Genomic DNA, 22444 nt, shown 5'->3' on the forward strand with positions numbered 1-22444 from the left:
CTAGTCTGATACAGTAAACACAAGATGCTACAAAATCGCACCTGAAAATTGCTTCTCATTTAGCCGTGAGGACACGGGCCCGGACCAGCGATGTCAACCTCCATACTCCTCTGCAGAGCATCATCTTCTAAGCAACATTACAAAATCATCAAAAAAATGTCTTTGCCAAATCAGGTCAGTCGGTCGGTAACGCAGTTAAAACAAACTAAAAATAGAAATTGAGAAGGCAAGGGGAGAGGAAGCAACTTTTGTTTTGCTCTCTTTTTTTTTTGTTTTGACATTTTCCGCAGGGGTGGACAAAAACAGTCGAGGTCAGCACTAAACCAGCCGAGTAAAGTCCAAATGCGGTCATTATTCAGCACTTTAGTAGCTGTTAGTGCTGTCGTAAAAACTGTTTAGCTTTTGCTCGCAGCTGTAAAAGCGCATTAAATGCCGAAGTGTGGCTAGGTTTAAGTGCTGGATGGTTACTTGGGTTGGAAAACACTTATTAATGCAATTTTAATAAAAAGAAAGGCTTTTTAAATCTTTTACAAATTTAAAATTTTGGGACTATACATCAAAAAAAGACGTGAAACATAAAGAAAAAATATATTTTCATAAATTCATTGATATTTTCCGAAGCCTCGATTAACCGAAGTTTCGATTATCCGAAGTTTCGACTATCCGAAGTTTCGATTATCCAAAGTTCGATTATTCGAAGGTTTGTATGGGAGTTCGGATAATCAAACAAGAACAAAATTTTTTTAACTTTTTTTAAACATCAAATTCGAGTTCTACGACCCCATTTTAGTCGATTTTGAATAGCTGATTACCTATTAAGAAATAAAATGCATTTTTTCAATACATATTTCGTAGCCGCCATATTGGCCGCCATATTGGCCGCCATCTTGGATTTAAAATGTTTAAATCAGTTTAGCTTGCGGCTGTTTGCGATTATCCACGCTCCATACAAAAAAAAGTGTCCACGTGGTTTGTGGGTGGTTCCAACCGAATCCATTCAGAAACATAAATATATTCTGCTCCAAAATGGTTAAAACAGCTGTCCCAGTTCTCCCCAGATGATTGTAGTTTATTCGTTTTTGGTTGAAAATTTAGTTGAAAATATTTGAAAATTGAATTGTAAGCTTTAGTTGCTCTAAAACTGTAAGGTAGTCCCAATTCGCCCCAGTTGAGAGAAACAGTAGAATTGCAGCACACTTTCCGAGGATACCAGTCCTCCTAAGCCCACAAACGATAACTGCCCCGTGCGAGATTTGTCACTTTCTCCACCGCAGCAGGACCCCCTCAGCGACGTATTCATCCTCTCTCTCCCGGGGGGGTGGCGAAGGAGCCGGGCCGGGTCCGGGTGATGATGTTTCGGGTTCAGGGGTTCACCCACCGCCAAGGCGCCGCTGCTGCTCGACGCGAAAAACCCTCGCGCATGTGCGAAATCGCGCAAAATTCGGCCTTTCGATTCTTTGTGCTCGTGGTAAGTAGTACGTTTTTCCTTTGAGCTCCCGAAAATTGGTGAAAATTTCTGGAAAAATCACCGGCCGGCACGTTTGGCGCGGGTTTTACGGTGGACATTTTGGCTTGGGGAGTGTAATTTTGGGGTTTTTGGTTGAATTGCGGGCTGGTTTTCCACAAATTTTCTCCAAAAAGGTTCGATTTTCCTCCCGGCACTCGTGTGGGCCGTGTGCTCCCGGTTTCTGTGAGGGGGGTTTGCGAGTGAATAAGTGTGACGGGGCCACCCGGTGTGCGCCGACACGAACAGGGCGACAACGGTTCGGTTGTCGGTGAGTGGGGGATTCTAGGCCCACCGACGAGGTCCATTCCAGCCAATCGACTGAGCCGACGTCACCGCCATCATTCCAAGGTACTCTCGAGGCTCGTCCTGACGTGTTTTCTGTGTGTGTGAGCGCCGTGGAGCAGCAAAATTTTCCAGCGGTGAAAAGTCCTTGAAGGGAAAGTGTGGCCGCTTGAAACCCCTTCGGAACGGAAATCGGACCAGCTTTCCGTAAGTGTAAACATTCCTTTAATTGCTCATTTCGGTGACATTTTCGCCGGGCGGAAACGACCGCCGACTGAAAACGTGTGGAAATTGGTACGGAAAAAATGTGCTTTTCTAAAATTAACACATCCTTGTGAGCGTGGCGTGAAGCAGCAGGAGTGTTCACATGTGCCGCTGTGAGGAGGAAAAATGTCTGCCATCCATGCGGAACAGACAATTGATTTTTTTCCATTCCATTTGTGACTAAAAAGTGAAAAATCGAACCAATGACGAACATTTTTGTAACATGGTGAAATTGTGTCCAAGTCTGCATTGAACACACAGACACACATTCGGTCGACCTGTCTGGCTGCCATCTTTGAATGCACATGCGGTCGATTTAATAGTTTTGAGTGCACACAAAAAAGTCCTACAAAATCAAATTGAAAAATTTGATTGAAACACACTGAAGAGTTTTCAATCTTTGTACACGTGCTTCATTGCTGGGATCGATCACGAAAGCATGGAGCAGCATGGTCGTCCAGCTGGCTGTCGATGATCCGCACACTCTACTCGTGACTACGCCTGAAAGTATATCGCAGAAGGCTGTGGAGTCGGCTACTTTGTAGAAAAGGTGGTGTGGAATGGTGACACATTTTACTCTTAGTCATTGGATGTTGAGAATCGATAAAGAAATTGCATTTTCTTGGTTTTTTTCTTCATTTTTGTAAAATTTCAAAATATTTTAATTTTGACAAAACCTGTACTGATAACTTTCAAGCCAGTACGTCCAAAAATTTAAAGAGTCTGGTTGCAAAAAAAAAATGTTTTAGAAACTTAAGTATTTCATTGAGGAATTTTAAGTAATTGTTCCTACGCGTACAAAAATACTTTTCAAATTAATAAATTCAAATTATAGATTTAAATTCGAATTTTAAATAATCGCTCAATATAACAAATCTGTCAGAATTTCGGCCACGCACACAATGTAAACAATAACAAACACGTTTTGTTTGGCTGACGTTTCTGTGCATTGTCCCAAATTTTGGTTGAAGTTTGTTACCGGATTCCCTAGTTACAACCAAAAATGTTCACAGTAGTCGGGTATTCACATGTGACGAAACGTCCTCCACCAAAATTCTCTTTTGCTTTTTGTCGTACATGCATATGAGAGCGAGAACATTTTTATGGATATTGTGAATATTTTATGATTAAAATCGAGTTTTAAGAAATCGGACGCTATAATTTGACGTTAATAATTCAATTTGCATACTTTTTATGTGAAATAAAGAAAAAAAAAACACTTTGACTATCAAAGGTACTCCAGAATTCAAGAATTAGAAATTCTCTAAATTATTTTCCAGCAAGGTTTTTGTGAAAATATTTTGGAAAACTTCTGGACTGTGCAGATTGTTGAAACCAAAACAGACTTTTTGTATTGATCAAGGCTGAGCTGTAGGTTAGTCGAGGTTAGTCGTCGACTAACAAGTTCTTTACAAAAAATGTCGCGCTCCTTAAACAATTTGGCGCCCTCAGCAGGGCCCAAGAGAAACTTTGCATTTTGCAAATTTGCCAAGTTGCCGATTTGTGCTGCGCCTTCATGACAAAGATAAAGCACCCCAGGGCGCCCAAAATGCCATTTTTGCAAATTAAAAAAAAGAGCCTAAGGGAGGTTGATGCGTTTTTTTTGTAACTGAATTGCTTGATTTTTGTTTGTTTATGTTTGTAAAAATATTAGGTTGATGCTGAAATAAATACTTGAAAAAAATAATTAAGGATTCTATATCAGCTCTACTCTTCGAGAGCTATTAAAAAAAATGTTTGGTCGAGGTCGAGGATGAAAAAGGGTGGGGGTTAAATTATTAATATTAATTTATACAAACAACATTTTAAAATGTTCAAACAAAATGTTCAACCAAACGCTTTAATCATTCTAACAGTTAGGTCAGTGTCAAAATTACAATATTTCAATGAATTCATAAAAAAAATCTTTCCAAAAAACGTACATCTTTTTCCGAAAAAAATTTCCCGAAAGTGCCCAATTTTATAATAAATGCAAAAATAAACATTAAACATATATTCTAAATGGTTTTCAGTTGATTATAAAAGTAATTTAAAAGAAAAATGAGCCATAAAAATAGATCGGCAGGTCTACAATAGATCAAATAATTGGTCGCAGTGCACTCATGGCACATAAAAAATCAATGGAAGAAATATTAAATTAGATAAAGATTATGAATTTGGTGGATCGACTTTATAATTTTGTTGCCTAAGCTCCCTCGCTTTTAAAGTTTTATAGGGGAGAGTGGGGAGACTTGATCCCCGGGGACACTTGATCCCAAGCCTGTATCTCGTCAGCATGTAGGTAAAACAATTAGCTTTGTTCTAGAAAGTTGTGCAAAATTAACTAAAACTCATTGTAGAAAACAAAGAAAAAAATTAAAAAATGTTTAGATTGAGTTACACACATTTTTCTAAAACGAGCTGCAAAAAACTTCCAAGAGATCTTTTTTTCTTTTTTTGATATGCATAGAAAACACTAAAAAAATATTCAAAAAAATATTTTTTATATGTGAATTGTTTGATAAACTTATCAACTCCAAAACCCTTACGCATTTGATGTTAAATTTATCGTCATACTATTTTTACAATCAATTGTTTAAAAAAGTGCGTTTAGGGAGACTTGATCCCTGCATTCTTACAGTCACTGGAATCAGCCTCAAGATTAATTAATTGGGCTGGGTTTTCATACATAGTTTCCTTTAGTATAGTTGTACATAACTTACTGCAGTTTGAACCTTTTTTCAAAAGTTTTGTAAACAAAAATTTCCAGCTTTTGTAAACATGCTTAATTTTGGTCTAAAAAATAATATTTTAAGTTTTTAAATATTTTACATACTAAACTTGTTATATTTTGAACACAAACGTACAGGTTTTATGTGAAATTGCTGTAACTTATAGAAAATTAAAAGTTTGGATGAATAAGAAAAATTTTGCTTAAGATTTCTTCAAAATGTTGAAAGGGGGATCAAGTTACCCCTAACATTTTTAAAATGCCGGTTTAAAATATTTTTTTAAAACGCTTGGCATGATTTGAAGAGTTCATCTGATGAAATACCCTTAATAGCCAAACATAGATGAATGTTTAAGCTTTCAATTCATGCAAAAAGTTTATAGTTTTGTGAGAAATTGACAGAGTTATGTGCGATACAAAAAAAGGGGATCAAGTCTCCCCACTCTCCCCTACGTATTTATTTTTGTGTTCTAGAAATAATTTGACATAATTGTGATAAACAATTGTGACAGTTCTTCAATAGGGCAAACAACTATCAGAAAAGCAAAAGGTTTAGGGTCGAGATAAATTAATTTGAAGTATGTATGTTCCCCCAAAAAAGTTAAATTCTAAATGTTTATTCCCTGATGATGTCGTAATTAGATGCAATCCTCTCCTTCCGCTCGAAGTATTTGACATTGAAACCAGCCCTCCTTCCACTTCATCTCCTAAAAGTCCCTTCCAGACAACCGGCTCTCCTAAAACATCCCCTTGGTTAATAAATTTCCAAGTCCCCCCACCCTCACATTCCCGAACATCGTTATTCCACACCACACCTGGAACATTCGCCGGGTAGTGCCGCCGCCGCCGGGAATCGGGACGACCACGATGGGGGAGACGGCGCATGCGCCAGTACCAGTCCAGGTCTAGGGTTGCACCACCACCACCAATACCACCCCCACACGTACCGCATTTCACGTTGACTGGGTCAGTGCTCCTCCTCCAGGGGCATCCACCCGAACTTTTTTTTTTTTGGGCCACCCCGACGGCGACGGTCGCGTTCCCGGTTTCTCATTCCCGGTAAATTGAAACTTTCCACTGGATTGGAATCTTTTTTGGGTAAGGGAATTATGCTGGAGAAGGCCGTTTCAAAGTGGCTGGATTTTATTGATTTTCCCCATGCTATCGGCGAGAAGTGCTTTTCTCACTCTCAAGAGTGAAATGATGGTTTAGGAGTAAAAGCAAAATAACCAATTTAAAATTGATTTGAAATTCATTTCATTTTTTTCTTATGAACATGGTACAGTTATGGAGTGTTAACAGTGTTTACAAGCTAATATAGATTACGATTAAGGAGGGGTAAAAATCAAATTAATCAAATCAATTGTAAATAAAAACTTATTTATAAGTTTAACCACAATTAGTTAAACTGAGTAAAATTGAAGAATATAGTTCAAAATTTGAAATATAAAAAAATCTTAACCTGCTAGTGCATGTTATCAACTTCCAAGAAAGCTAAAGTTAGCAAAACATCTCGGGTTTCGCTGGCTGCCAAACAAGCCCCCTCTTCTATCGGAATGCTTGTTTTTTACAAGATTTGTGTTTAAATATAGACCGACATGCAGTAAGAGGAAGAACCTTAGACGCTTTCGAGCACATTTTTGCTCCTCCCGTACAATGGCTTCAACACTTTGTTGTGCAAAATACAGAACATATTTTAAAAAAAGCGTAAGATTTTTATTTTATTTTAATAGTGTTGCTTTCATCGCTATTAATAATTAAAATCAATAAATCTATTTGTTTGCCGTAAACCAGGATGATATTTATAGAATGTCAACTTATTTCTCAAAGACTTGCCTCATGATTTCTATTGTTAAACCATGTAATGGGGTAGGCCACACAATGTCCATTTACCAAATAAGTTTTATCAACTGTACTTTAAAAAATAGTTTTGTTGAAATTTGTTGTTTTGAAAACCGGGGTGTATTTTCAGCCTAAAAAATGTGCAAATCGGTTGTATTACGTCAACATGACCATAAGGGACCATCCACAAACCACGTAGACACCCCCCCCCCCCCTCTCACGGACAATTATCCATACAAAAATAACTTTTTTGTATGGAGCGTGGATCCGCGAACCACCACCCCCCCCCCCCCACCCACCGCAAAAGTGTCCACGTGGTTTATGGATGGTCCCTTAGCAAGGTTTCTTTTAATGTCTCATTTAAAACAAAATATAGATAAAACTAAGTATATTATGTATGTAAATTTCGATTCGAACTCCTTTTTATTGAGAAAAACATAACACTACCTTTTAATAAAAAAAATCCTTTTCAACAATATTTTCCTAATTATAGTTAGGGTTAGTGAATTTTCACGATTTCCGTGAAAACTTGTGAAATTTATCAATTGATCAGATCAATTCTTTGAAATAACAAAACATTTTAAATATTTTATCTTTAACATATAAATAAACTTTTATAGTTAAATTTATTAGTTTTCAATTGAAAGCGTGATATGAACCGTTTGAAGAATTGTTAGCAAAACATGCATGAACATAACTTGTGAAAACATTTACAGCGAAGTGAATGCTGCGAATACTTAAATAATGTCTACAGAAATCACTCAAAGTAGAAAACATATTCTCGAAATCATCAAGTTATCACAAGGAAAATCATACCAAAATGTTTTATTTTTTACAAATGTTGGCTTTTTCACCCAAAACATGTTAAAATTGACTAAACAAGTATATTGTGATAAATTGGAATAAACTTGATAAATATTTTGTAAAAATTGCACAGATTTCTTTGAATTCAATTTCATTTCCGAGTTTTGCTTACATTTCACGATACATGATTTTTGATTTTCTGTTCCATAGATCTGGGGTTTTTTTCTCAAAATTTATTTTCGCTAAAAGAGCACTCAGCTAGCAATCAAAACGTAGAAATATGTACCTTCCCTGCAAAGGCTTGAAAGTTTCTTGAAAGTTTCTCCAAATCTCTGAATTGCAAATGTAACATCCTGGAACAGAACTGCTAAATTCTAATAAAAACACAAATTAAATTGAATTGTTTACTGTTCTGATTTCGAATAACATTTGGAAGGTTTTGTGACTAAATAAATTATTTTTGCCTATTGATTTTTACTTATGTTTTTGAAAAATGAGAAGAAAATCTTAAAAAATAATTTTAACTGGGCAAAATGTCGCAGAAAATTCAAATTATCTTAATCATTTTGGCTAGACATGGTTGTAAAGTTTTGCTCTGAATGATTAAATAAATTCAAATCAGCGAAATTATTTGTAAAATAATTAAAAAAAATCAGTTCAATAAATGAGATTACGCATTTCGTTTCAAAATATAACTTCTTCGGAAATAAGGAATTTTTTTTTGTCAAATTCAAATTAATTAGAGATTTGTATAGTTTATAGTTTATTGAAGAATAATATATAATGAAGCGTTAAAAGTAGTTTCTGTGATTTAAACATAAGTTTTTCAAAGTTATTTTAACATTTTTCTCGTTCCGCAAAATTTCCGTGAAATTTTGTGTTTCAAATTTATGGTCCCCGTGAAATTTGCAATTTTTGAGCGTGAAAAATCACTAAACCTAAATTTAACTAACTACAGTCCAGACTCGATTATCCGAAGGCCTTGGATAAAAATAACTTCGTATAATCGAATCACGAAAAAAATTTTTTTTTCGCTGTCTTATTTTTGATTGTCGAGCTTAAACTACGCTTAAACTTAAAGCTTAAACTACGCTAAACTACGCTTAAGTGATTTACATTTTTTTAATCCAAGATGGCGGCCAATATGGTGGTGACGAAATATTGATAAATGCATTTTATTATTTAATAAGCAATCAACTATTCAAATTTGACTAAAATGGGGTCGCAGAACTCGAATTTGATGAAGAAAAAGAAAAAAACGAAAAAAAAAATCGTGATTCGTTTATCCGAACAAACCCTGTATGGGTTCGGTTAACCTTCGGATAATCGAACTTCGGATAATCAAAATTTCGGATAATCGAGGCTTCGGATAATCGAGTCTGGACTGTACCTCATAAGGTACACTAAATGCTTCTTTACCAAGCTCAGTATGGTTCCATCAGAGAGAAGAGAAATTGGTTCCATACCATTCCGTTTATATTTATTAAGTTCTTATTTTAAATTTTGCTGAAAAATCTTGATTCTATCAATTTCACCCCGGTTTACGGTATAAGCTAGCAAGGGAACAATTGGAATCAAGAAATTCACAACGGATAACTCAATTATAGGTATCTATGAAAAGTTATTTGTATTTGCGTAATATCTGTAATGGAAATATTTTTTTCCTGAATTCATCAATATTTTGCAAATTTGTGACAGTAGAATAATTGTGATAATGAACTAAGCATTTTATGAAACTTTATGCTTTAAATGTTTAAAAAATATTCTAGAAATTTGAAAATATTTTTGTTTTTAATCAAAAATTTCAAATTATTAATGGGCTTTGCAGCTATTCCAATCCGATCAACTTTTATGTAATCACAATAAAACGGACATTGTACCAATCGTCATGTGATTTAATGTTCTGGCCGTTTAGTCAAAAATCAGAGCAGACGCGTCAGAGTGTGGCCGTGGCCGTGGCCGCAGTCTCGCCGTTATCAACTTCCTCGCCGTGGTCTTAGCACGAACGGGCATGCGGTCTTTTCGAAGACGTTGCTGTCTCCGGGGGGTCATACTTTTCTGATAATGTTGGTTGCTATTATATTTGGCGATTAAAATTGCGGAAGGGATCTTTCCAAATTTGCGACACGTTTCTGCCCTTTGCGCAATTGTAACCAGTTTGAGTCGCTTTGAATCAGATTCAGAATTTCTAACAACATAGAATCATATCTCGGAAACACACAATTATGTTTCGAGCACTATGTCACACATCCCTTTGAAAAGCATAAACACTGCACTTAGGTTAGTAAATATATAAACTAGTGTAACTGGTATTTTCGAACCAAGACATAAACAGTGATTGTCGATAATTTAAATATTGTTTTACGCTCCAAACAACTTGACATCATTTTGAATTGAAAAAAGGAATTATCAATTGGATCCTAAAATTGAGCATAAAATCTGAGCACAATGACTAGGGCTAGTGATTTTTCGCGAATTCGCGTAATCCGTGAAATTTGCCATTGGTCGTGAAATTTGGTAAATACCGTGAAATGCCGCGAAATTCGAAATAATCAATTGCCAAATTGCTCCTCAGTGTATTCAAACATTGGATTTTAATCCACAAGATTTTTAGTAGTAATTTTGGTCCATTTTTGAAGTTTTTGTTTGTTACAATATTTTAAGAAATGCAGTTAATTGATTGAAAATGTCTAGCAAAATAAGCTTTGGTTTAACATGCCATGGAGAATACAATATAAAGTTTGAAGGAAACAGATGAGCAGGCAAGCAAGTCAGAGAGGGTGAAGAAAAGCCCCAAGAAATCGCTCCCTCTCCTTTGTTCTGCTGTTCGTAAAGCTGTTTCTTGACCCCTTTCTTTCCGATCTGCATACTAGCCTTTAATCTCTAAAATTTAATAACATAACATTAACAAATGGCAAGGAAAATATTGAAAAAATGATTAATTTGGTCATAAATGATGTTTTTTCATTGGGTCATATTTTGTATCTTAAACAACAGCTAGCTTTTTAAGTATCATTCCTGTACTCAATTACCGTAATCTGGGGTGAATCGGGACTACAGTCTGAATAGGGACAGCAGTTTTTAGAGCACTTAAAGCTTTTAAATTTAGAAACGGATGTACACATTTTGTAGGCCTGAGTCTGTTCTAACCGAAACCAACCAGAAAAATCAAAATATTGTGCTCCAACATGGTAAAAACTGCTGTCCCAATTCGCCCCATGTGTCCCGATTGACCCCAGTTTACGGTATTCATAAATTACATAAAATAATTCATAAGATTTTGTTTTGCATTGAAATAAATAAAAGTGATCAGAAATGGATTTAAGCGTGATTTTTAGTTGTATAGTTTGAAATTTATTTATTTATACCCTGCTATTTTCAACAGTCAAAAGTGAATTACTCTCGATATTTTCGTATTCATTCAGAAAAAAAAAACAGCTGATTAGACAATCATCACATATTTTTAAGCTCTCGAAATTTCGGCTACTGCCGCCAATCCTATCAATAAATTGTGCGAGTAAAGAAAGCACCACGGTGATAATACTTGTATTTTAATCCACCACCACCGGTGAGTCGATCGTTCTCTCCGCGTGCGGCTTATCATCTTGTTTGGGGAGAGCGCGCGCCTCCAAAAGTCCTGAGGAAAAAAATATATGTTGCCACGGCGCACTGATAGCGACTTATGCTAAGGTAGTAATGACCGTTGACGGCTTAAGAGTAGGTCCCAGTCGGACTGTCAGGTGCATTGTTTGATTGAAAGTTTCTGCAAATGAACAAACTTTTTTCAAAGCTTGTTCAACATCTGCATTTAAAATTGTTTCAATAGTAACATATTTCTTAAAATTTAATTAAACCATTGCTTTCACTAACGAGACAATTGGCTTACCACCAGGGCGACATTTTCTACCATCTTACCTTATATGCAAAACCGTTACGGTTGTTTTGTTTACCCTGAAGATGTGGTTAAGGCGTGTGTCCCATCCGGGTGAGAGGTCGGTTCAATTCATTCCGCGTGGCTGGCAGTTTTGCTAGCTGGGAGTCCTTGAGATGATAAGATATTAGGAAGAGTTTGGTGAACTTGTAACTTGTTTGTACCGAATGATTTCCGATGGATGTTTGTTATGTCTAAGAATATTTATTCCTCGTTTTTCGTCTGTCAAATTCAACAGAAAATGCCTTCTAATAATATAATTAATGTACAGTTTGTCTGTCTTAAGGTATATTTTAATATGATTAAAATGATTACTCACTTATAACATATTTTGTCATTTGTCATATTTTTGCATAAAAAAATCAAAGCTAAAATTCGAAGCAAAAATCCGATGGTTAAATCGCATGCAAAAAAAAAGAATAGTCACATAATATATCACACTATATTTATAGTTTCTTTTAACAAGGTTTCAACCAACGGGATTCAAACCCAGCAATCACAGAGAGGACTGGCTTTTTAAGGAGCCATAACACTATTAGGTTTTACACCGTGACGTCATTTGACAACTCGTGTGCACTGTTTACATAGTCTTCGTCGATTGTCGACGAATTTCCCCGAACAAAATCGACAACCGCATCGAACTATGCTAAGTCCATGTAAACAGTGCACTCCTTTCTAACCTCCAAATCGAGTCGGCGTAAAACCTAATTGTGTTTGACAGTTTGCGGCAAACTCTCGCAAACAAAGTAAAATGTATGCAGCTAGCCTAGGCTGACGTTTCTGCAAACAAATCCGGCCAAACAAACAAAGCAGGCAAACCGTCAAGAACGAGGTCAAGAAGTGCGAGTAGGTTTGTTTGTTTGTCGTAGTGTAATAGCTTCTTTAGCACGCACGGCTATCAGTTCGCTTAGTCGAGTTTGACACTTGGTCATGTTTCCCATACTGATGGGTTACATGTTTCTGGTTGTAATATTAAATAAAATTGCATTTTTAAATAAAATAATGCGATTATAATTTTACACCGCAGCTAAATTACTGTATTTTTATGCTGTGTGGTATTTAAATGATTAGAACATTAATATTTCAAGTGATCAAATATTTATGGTAATGTATAAGCATGGTGTAGACCAGATCACTTTCCCCAATGCCAGAAAATCAATAATGTAGCGTCACGCTGGCTACGTCATCCTGATGCTACCGAGGGGTTAAACTCGTGATTTTATTCTGTCAACGACGCACGGTAGACACGATTATGACAATTTCACACCTCAATGAACACCTTAATTAACACCTCCCTAGCCGATGCCAATAGATACAAATCACTTGGTTGAGGTGGATATTAGGGTGGCTCGTTATACGTAACTAATGGGTTTCGAAACCCTTCAAAATTTTAGAACAAAATATCGACGACTGATGTAAATTTGAAAAACATTTTTGAAACGTTTCTAATCTTGTATCTATTAAAAAATCACAACAGAATTTTCTAATCCAATCTCGATCGGTTTTCTCATACCAACTTTATCAATTGTTCATAACATGAATCGATATTTTGAAAGTTGATGTCAGTAAACGCTTCAGTTTCATCAAGGTATATGATAAATTTGGGCTCCCTGAACACACTCAATTGACAGAATAAAATTTAGTTAATTTCCCTCCAACAAGGCAAATATTGCAAATATTTTTTCAAAGTTATGCCCTTTCAAAATCATCCCGAGAAATCAGGGGGCAAAATCATATTTTTTTCTAAAAACTTGGAATTTTTAATGAAAATAAAAGTCTTATCAACTGAAAAAAATTTGAACAGCATTTTACTGCTTTGGGAAATCATATTTAGCGTGTTTCTTCTCAATTAAAAACACTTCAAGTTTTTGTAAAATTCAAAAAGTTTTTTTTCGCGAAAAAATGTTTTTTGTCAGTATTTAGATATTTTGAAAACTAATCTTTTGCAAAACAACTGGGCTGGTGTTAAATGCATTTTTAAACACTTTTTCATTCAAATATTAGTACCATGTCTTGTAGTTTAAATTTTATATATTTTTATAGAAGATAAATTTTATAAATTCATCTTTAGCAACCAAGCGCACCCACGTTTATTTGTAGAGCTAGCAAAAATTAAGGGAGGCGCATGGTTGTTTAAGTTAGTTTCATAGCATTCATACCCGAAATTTACAATTTGATTTATTGGCAGGAAATTCACTAAAATTAAATTCGGTCGATTGGAGCGTGTTCATGAAGCCTAAATCTATCAAACCTTGACAAAACTGGAGCATTTACCGACATCAACTTAAAAATTGTCGGCTTTATTTAATTTATTTTATAATTTTTAATGTATTTTATCCAAACAATCGTCAAACCACCCCGGTGGATATATACTGCATGTTGAGAAAAAATAAACCATTCGATTTTGCGGCAAATCAATCACGCCTGCTGTGCGTGACCAAGTGTGTGCGCTGGAACTGTGACCGCGACGACCGGTGTCAAACGGCGCGCGCGTGCACAAACAAGTGTGGTGCCACCGTGACCACACAATCAAGCGGACGTGAACAGTCTGGAACCATTTTTATAGCAAAAAGGTGCTCTTTCAAACGATAACCTCAATTTCGATTGAGTGTAACTTTTTTTTTTAAATGTTGAGAACCAAGAAAATTTTTACAAGTAAAAACTTGTTATTTAAATTAATAAATTATTTAAAACAAAGGAAAACTAAATCTTATTAAAAGTCGGTTTTTCAACCGACTTATTTAATATTTGAAAACATAACCTCAACATGTAAACAAGCAAAGACACACCCACACCTTAAGATAGTTTTGCAGTGTCGCACCAATACATCTTTAAAATCGTTGCATCGCTGTTTAAATGAGTTGAAATATTCTTTATTATAGTATTTTTTTTTTTCATTTGTTGACTATTAAAAAAATCTCGTAAACATAATCTTTTATCAAGAGTCAAATCACATTTTATCTTGATTTTGGGATTTGTAAAAATCAATCAAATTAGTTGTTTTGACCTTTTTTATCACTTCCTAAACATAACTAATTGATTGTGATAACGATTAGTATCTCAATTCAAATTTTCGCTGCATATCTTCAACATCCCACAAAACCACAAGAATCGGTCAGTGGTGTATACAGAACATCAAAGTTCGCACCTCCGCACACACATGCTCAACTCCGCGCGACTTTACTTATCAACTCGCGCGGGAAAAACTCTCCCCGCCAAGATCACCCAACTTCAGTTCAATGGAAGACTTTGGCTGAAGCGGTCGTCGCGAGCCGTCACTCACCTGTCCACCGGCCGTCGTCTCAACAAGAGAAGATGAAGATCTTTCACGTCTCGTTGATGCTGTACATTTGCTGGGTTCTGATGGTGCACTCGAAGCAAATTACCGCCAAATTCAAACACATAAAATGTGAACGGGAGGAAAAGGTGGAGCCGCGTGGTGGTTTGGTTGTTGGGAGAAGATTTGATTTTTAACGATTTATTTTTTTCGATTTTGTTGCAGATTTTCGGAAAATCCTACGAGTGACCGTGTTTGTGCAGCAGCGCAACGCCGAACCAGATCTCAGTTAGTGTGTCGTTTTGAGTAAGAACCAGCAGCAGCAGCAGCAACAGGATGGGTAAGGAGAAGATTCATATCAACATCGTCGTCATCGGACACGTCGATTCCGGCAAGTCCACGACGACCGGTCATCTGATCTACAAGTGCGGTGGTATCGACAAGCGTACCATCGAGAAGTTCGAGAAGGAGGCCCAGGAGATGGGCAAGGGTTCGTTCAAGTACGCCTGGGTGCTGGACAAGCTGAAGGCCGAACGTGAGCGTGGTATCACCATCGATATCGCCCTGTGGAAGTTCGAGACGGCCAAGTACTACGTGACGATCATCGATGCCCCTGGACATCGTGATTTCATCAAGAACATGATCACCGGAACGTCGCAGGCCGATTGTGCCGTGCTGATCGTTGCCGCCGGTACCGGTGAGTTCGAGGCCGGCATCTCCAAGAACGGCCAGACCCGCGAGCATGCCCTGCTTGCCTTCACCCTCGGCGTCAAGCAGCTGATCGTCGGTGTCAACAAGATGGACTCGACCGAGCCGCCGTACCACGAGGCCCGTTTCGAGGAAATCAAGAAGGAAGTCTCGTCCTACATCAAGAAGATCGGCTACAACCCGGCCTCGGTCGCGTTCGTCCCGATCTCCGGCTGGCACGGAGACAACATGCTCGAAGCATCGGACAAGATGCCCTGGTTCAAGGGATGGGCCGTCGAGCGCAAGGAAGGCAAGGCTGAGGGCAAGTGCCTGATTGAGGCCCTGGACAACATCCTGCCGCCGTCGCGTCCCACCGACAAGGCTCTGCGTCTGCCGCTGCAGGACGTGTACAAAATCGGCGGTATCGGAACGGTACCAGTCGGTCGCGTTGAAACCGGTATCCTGAAGCCAGGTAAGTCCACCGAAAACCCCTCCCCCACCAAACCAAACTTCTCATCCCCCTTCTCCAACCAAGGTATGGTCGTCGTGTTCGCCCCGGTCAACATCACCACTGAGGTCAAGTCGGTCGAGATGCACCACGAGGCGCTGTCCGAGGCCGTGCCCGGAGACAACGTCGGCTTCAACGTCAAGAACGTCTCGGTGAAGGAGTTGCGCCGCGGTTACGTCGCCGGCGATTCCAAGGCCAGCCCGCCGAGGGGTGCCGCGGACTTTACCGCCCAGGTTAGTGTTGCGCTTTTTGGTTGTTGTTTATTGGGCTGATGATCAGAATTTGTTGAAGAACCATGCGTCTACATAGAATTACGTTATTGGCAACACGCTGTTAGAAAAATAATTTCTGTAAAAAAGGTCGAAACTTTTTTTTTGCAAAATTAATTTTAAAATCAATCAATTGGAACTGAAAGTACACCTGGGTCGAAAAATGGCCTTTAGTTTGAATAGGGACAGCAGTTTTCGATGCTTCTGCTTCTAATTTGAAAATCCAAAAAAAAATTACTTTATCGTTGTGTGTAATAAAATCAGCAATCTAATCTTAATTTGGGGACACAATTCAAAGCATTCCATAAAAAAAATCCAAATTTTTTGTCGCGCCTAGCCATGCAATCAATATTTTGAAGAAAATAGAGTTAAAAATGCTTTATACAAAATAACAGTTATGATAGAATCATCATTTTTTAGAATATCTAAGCTTTTCCCAAAAAACATATTTTTTATATCAAAAGTATTTGTGGTACTTTGCATGAGAAATTAACTAACATTCAAAATATTTTATAAATATTCCAAACATGCCAAATATATCAAATTAATGTAGGAAAATATATTGTAAATTGCTTTCAGTTATATTATCTTGATTTTCTATGGATTAAAAAAAATTATTCCCTTTCAAGGGCATTTTGAAAGTGGCGACACTGTTGAAAAATATTTGCAAATGTCTAATTCAAACTAAACTTTGTACATTCACGGCAAACATTCGATGGCCGGCAACAAAACTTCGGAAATGTTTGTATCAGACTTGGGTTCTGCTAATACGACGCACAAAGAACTATCGATAATTAATCAGGAGGCAACAAATCTTAAAATTTGACTACTTTATCGATAGTAACTTCAATAACATTATTTCTATTTGAAACAATATTGAGACATTCTTATACATCCTGAAATTTTTTAATTACAATTATTTAATCAACTTTGATACAACGAATTTTTATGATTCTTGACACATTTTAGCGAATTTTGACAGTCTGTTATTGTCCGTTTCTCTCGAAGGTACACGCCGCGCGGCATTTCAGAATGTGCCGCAGACACTGTTGCCAGCGATTTTCTGCACTTTTGGAGCAATAAAAAACATTCCCGGCAACAATGCCATGCAATTCGAAGAAGAAGATCAACAAAAACAAAACGCACAGTATGGGATTTGACAGCGCGCATTTGCCGAAAGTGCGGCGCGTCGTTTCGAGGCTGGTATGCCGCGTGTCTTTTTCGGGAACACGCGCCATAATTTTTATAATTTTTCAAGTATTTTGTGATACTTTTAGAAAATTAAGGATGAAATCTTAAATGAGATTATTTTTTTGTTTTGAAAAGTTTTCGCGATGTCGTCAATTGACCAAAAAGGGCACAACATTTATTGAAATAATTTTCACATAAGTGGGCTAGAACTCAAAAAAAGGGTGTACCTTCGGTACATTTTTGAAAAATAAAATACAGATACAAAAACAAGGTATCGTATAAGTAACTCTCAAAATCTCAAAAAATAAAAACAATTGGTAGATCAACGAGTTAAAATTTGGATTAAAACAATATTTTTCACATATTTCTTCAAATTTGTCGAAAAACTCTTTAACAATCAGAAAATTATTAACTTAGTTTTCAAATTTGGATTATCCAATTCATTTCTTTTATTTTATTTCAAGATATTTCCACAAAAACGATATTTTTTTACTTAAAAAAAATAAAAATAAATAAATGAGAAAAGTTTTTGAACTACTAAAAACACTCATTTGTAAAAGCATGCCAAAACTTCAAACACTCTAACTTCAGTCTAAAAAAATAATTACTTATGGAACATTTCGAACAAATTTGTTGAAATTGAAAATTAAGCTGAATTAAAATCACATGATCTTTGAAAGAAATTGTCAAACTTTTTTAAATGGTGATTTTCGTTGTTTGTTACTTTAAAGTTGTTTTTTTTTAATCACTGCTACCATTGAAAATAGCGCTATGTTTGATATAAAGCCTGTTTACATGGCGCCATTTGAAGAGTTAGCATCCCCGGATAAAAAATTACCATTTGATTACCATATTGGATCATACAATGACACTTTGAGAAATGGTAACTATTTGTGAAATCGTTTTTTCAATTTCCCAAAATTAAAATTTAACTATATTAAACTATTTGTGAACTGTTTGATTTAAGGTTACTTTTTGCCAAATAGTACTTAAACCATTTATTTACCATACAACAAACAGTTTTTTGACGAAAATAGTACTGAGTTTTTTAAGGTTACCATTGCTAACCACCCTTATGCCAGATGGTTAAACTATTTGTGAGATAGTAAAAATTCATGCCAACCATATAAATACCATTTTTAAAATAGTAGTCAAACATTTTTGGAAATGGTAGTAACAATATAGTTTAAAGTTCAATTACCATATGAAAAAAAGTTTTTATATGGTACTTTTTTATGCGGGTCGACATTTTAAATTTTCTTGTGGATGGTTTGTTACCAAACTTTGGCCAAATAATTATCAAGGGATTTCAATGGTGACCTACTCAAGTTTTTCGAGTTTAATTTTGATCGATCTTTGTCAAATTTTGTAATAATATAGAGTTCTTTGAAATCTGTGCTATTTAACTCTCTACAATCCAACCCCGCCTCTAGACGGGCTTCGATATAAAAAAATCGGCAAAAATCAAAATTTTCAACAAATTTTTGATCTCTAAAATGCATTGGAAAAAAAATAAAGAAAATTTTAGGGTTGTAAGTTTGACTTGTTTTATGTGACTTTGACAATGTTTTTTTAAATGTCATTTTTTAGGGGTCAGCTTTGGCTAAGTTTTTTGCTAACATTTCCTATATATTAAGTAAAAAGAAGTATGCAGTATTTTTTGTAGTCTTCCAGATTATGCCTCTACGCATTTTTTTACAATTCAAATGATCATGGTGCCATTCTATAGCAGAAAACGTGAAATACAAGCAAAAAATGGAAAAAGTGAATGTAAAAACATGAAAAAATTAGAAAGGCAAAATTTAATGATAGGAGGTGGTAGAATAGGCCAAATACTACCAAAAACAAAGATAAAATGAACAAGATTAATGCAAATTAAAAAGGATAAAACAAGTGAAGTAAAGTTTTCCGTAGAACAAAAGTTGCACAAAATTACCTCCTCAAGACGGGGGAAAATAATAATTTTCGAAAAAAAAATTGGGCGGGAGAGGAGTAACAATGTTTTTCTCAGCTTTTTATTTAAACATTAAATTTTCTTTAACCGTAAATTTGGATAAATAAAGATGGCTAAACATTTAAATGAAAACCAATAAAAACTGGTTAAAACTAGTTTCAAACAAAGTAAATAAACCAATTTAAATCCAATATGTGACATTGACCGACTCGGCAGCATCATAATTATAGCACAAACATATTCAATTTTGTTGTTACCGAAACTATGCTAATGAAAAAAAAAAAACAACTCAGGAAAACTCTAGCAAGTCAGCAGACTTTAAATTTTGTTGTGTTATTTTCGGAGAGTTCTGATCATGCGTAACAGAGTATTGGTTGAGGTTGCTTCTAGTCCATTGAAGTAATGCTGAAGCGAAGTAAAAACACCCACAGAAAAAAATGTGAGGAAGTTCTTGCGTCAAACTTGAGAGACAACGAGGAATAAAAATAAATCTGTCATGACTGACAAGTTTGTTGAAGAAAATGCGTCGAATTGCGAATGTTGGTCAATGGTCAACGACACACGTTTCTTAAAGTTTTGTTGTGATGTATTTTTGGGGAAATCAATTCTTTAGTCGCGTGAGCGTTGCCACGTGATGTAAGGTTATTCTAATGGAGTCACATGGTGATTTACCGTTTGTGAGACACCTTGCGTCTCCTTTGTAATTGAAAATTGATTTAATGGAGAAGCATGGTTTTCTACAAATTACAGCAGAAAATCAAGATTGGACTAATCGATGGCTTTCTTTCCACAGGTTATCGTTCTGAACCACCCGGGTCAGATCGCCAACGGTTACACCCCGGTGCTCGATTGCCACACCGCCCACATCGCGTGCAAGTTCGCCGAGATCAAGGAGAAGTGCGATCGCCGTTCCGGCAAGGTCACCGAGGAGAATCCCAAGTCCATCAAGTCGGGTGACGCCGCCATCGTCAACCTGGTGCCAAGCAAGCCGTTGTGCGTCGAGAGTTTCCAGGAGTTCCCGCCGCTGGGACGTTTCGCCGTGCGTGACATGCGTCAGACCGTGGCCGTCGGTGTCATTAAATCGGTCAACTTCAAGGAGGCCACCGGTGGTAAAGTAACCAAAGCCGCGGAGAAGGCCCAGAAGAAGAAATAACTAGAGACAGCGGAACACCCGAGTACAGTAGCGGCAGCAAACAGCACTGCTAGCAGCAACAACAGCAACACTACTATTACTACTAATAAACCAACCCAATTCTCAACATTGTTATTATTGAATAATGATGAACGAATGCGGATCTTTATTGACGCTGCAATCCACCCGGTTGCCGCCAATAGAAATCATCCATTATTATTAAATAATAATCTAAGAAGTAATATTAATCATAAACTACAACTTAATAATAATCGTAATAATTTAAACAAAAACACAAAGAAGAAAAATCAGGCCGGCTGGTGCAGTGGAGAGGATTTTATTGGTAACATTGCTAACAACTCTACAACAACACCCATGGCAGCAACACGATCATCACCATCCCCAGCATCCCTAATGACTTGCTTCAACCAACTGACTACATCATCCCTCTCGACGGTCCTTTCCGCCTCGAACAACGAGGTCTGCAGCAGCAACGATTACTCATCGCCATTATCAGCATCATCTGCAAACAAGACTAATTTATTTTACCACCATAGAAAGGCATTTCGAAGGAAAGAAGACCTGCACGATGTGATGATCATCGCCAACATTACCATAATCGCCACCATTGAGTATGTCCTTTTGCTGACCTACGCCACTATCATCATCCCTATTGCTAGACTAGCTGGTTCTACTAATTGCGTGTCCACCATTCGGTCCTGATGCAGCAGCAGCAACCCGCTACGAATGTGTGCAATACCAAAGATAATTTTACGATGATTCGATTAAGTTTACTCGTTTAGGCATTAACTTCTAGTTTTGCGTTTAGAAAAGACATGATAAGTTGATTTGTACAACCAACCTGTTGGAAAGGATCGAGAAATAAAGCGATGAGCGGAGAGATGGAAACAAGCACAAAATTGGCTGATTTTTGCAAACTATTTGTGATATTTAAACCGCTGTGTTTTTTCTGTAAGAAATATTTTTTCAAACCATGAAAATCTAATTTTCGTTAAAGGAAAAAACAAGCTAAAGCATAAAAGACACCCAACAAAAACACCCAAAACGCAACTCCCCCCACAAAAAGTGAGAATCGTGCTGCTACAAAAAATAAGAAAATACTTCAAACATTCTCCCAACCAACCAACCAACGCAACATCCTCGATCATCGATCACGCACATTCATGCACGCCGCGAGCTCCCTTTTCCCGCGTAACAACAGTAAAATGTAGTGACTGCTGGTGGGCTGCTAGAACACCGGAAAACAGGAAGAGCACACAGTTCTCTAAGTTCAGAACAAACTGCAACATAGATACCTTCACCACAACACACACACAAACACACAGAGAGGAACACAAACTAAAAAACCGAGATGAAAATTTCAACAAATGAAAGAAGCATTACTTAATGGAGAAAAAAAAGTACTTGAAATAAAGATGGGAAAAATGCCAATAAAAATCAAGAGAAGGCTTGAAGCAGCTTGGGGGGATTTCAATGCGTCAGATTGGTATCCGAAATCTCCGAAATACTGATTAAAACGATTTTTCGAGAGTAGATCTCCACATATTGCATGCAATTTTTGGTTGAGCGACGAACCGCACTAATTCTCCATACAAACTTTGAAAAAAACCCTTTCGGCCAAGTCTATTTTTATTTTTATTTGAAAAATTCAAGGTACACGTGTTTCTGGTAGGGTTACCAGATAGTGCCCGTGAAAATAGAGTACAAATTATCAATATGATGATTTTGTAATGGAATTCATAATAATATAAAACAAAAATATTTTCTAAAATATATTTCTCAATACATGGAAATGTGAACAAGTACTGCAATTGCCAACATTTTTTCAAGCAAATGGAAACTTTTACGAAGCCACAGTGAGGCTTTTTAATAAATCAATTCATGAAAAGTCTGAGAAAAACACTTGGAAGTAAATTTAAAAAAATATTTTTTTAAATTCAAATCAATCAAAATCAAGCAAAGTCTAATTGTTAGAAATGTTAAAATGTTAAGATCCCACAAAAATGTATAATTTCATGAAGATGCCATGTCTATTTAGAAAAAAATAACATTTAACATTGTTTTT

The 22444-nt window shown here is 36.5% G+C and overlaps 1 protein-coding gene across 2 annotated transcripts; it reads left to right on the forward strand.

Moving 5' to 3' along the window:
- Window positions 1-1346: 1346 nt before the first annotated feature.
- Window positions 1347-21479, forward strand: LOC120413760 (elongation factor 1-alpha). 2 transcript variants are annotated; one of them, XM_052710067.1, is made up of 4 exons: window positions 1347-1468; window positions 14843-15776; window positions 15840-16045; window positions 20020-21479. In XM_052710067.1, the coding sequence occupies exons 2-4, from the start codon at window positions 14954-14956 to the stop codon at window positions 20377-20379; spliced, it is 1389 nt and encodes a 462-aa protein (XP_052566027.1). In that variant the 5' UTR covers window positions 1347-1468; window positions 14843-14953; the 3' UTR covers window positions 20380-21479. The 2 variants fall into 2 exon arrangements, with proteins under 2 accessions (XP_052566027.1, XP_039430632.1); XM_039574698.2 differs by lacking the exon at window positions 1347-1468 and adding an exon at window positions 1842-1996.
- Window positions 21480-22444: the final 965 nt, after the last annotated feature.

This window comes from Culex pipiens, chromosome 3, assembly GCF_016801865.2.
Source record: "Culex pipiens pallens isolate TS chromosome 3, TS_CPP_V2, whole genome shotgun sequence".
NCBI classification, from domain to species: Eukaryota; Metazoa; Arthropoda; class Insecta; order Diptera; family Culicidae; genus Culex; species Culex pipiens.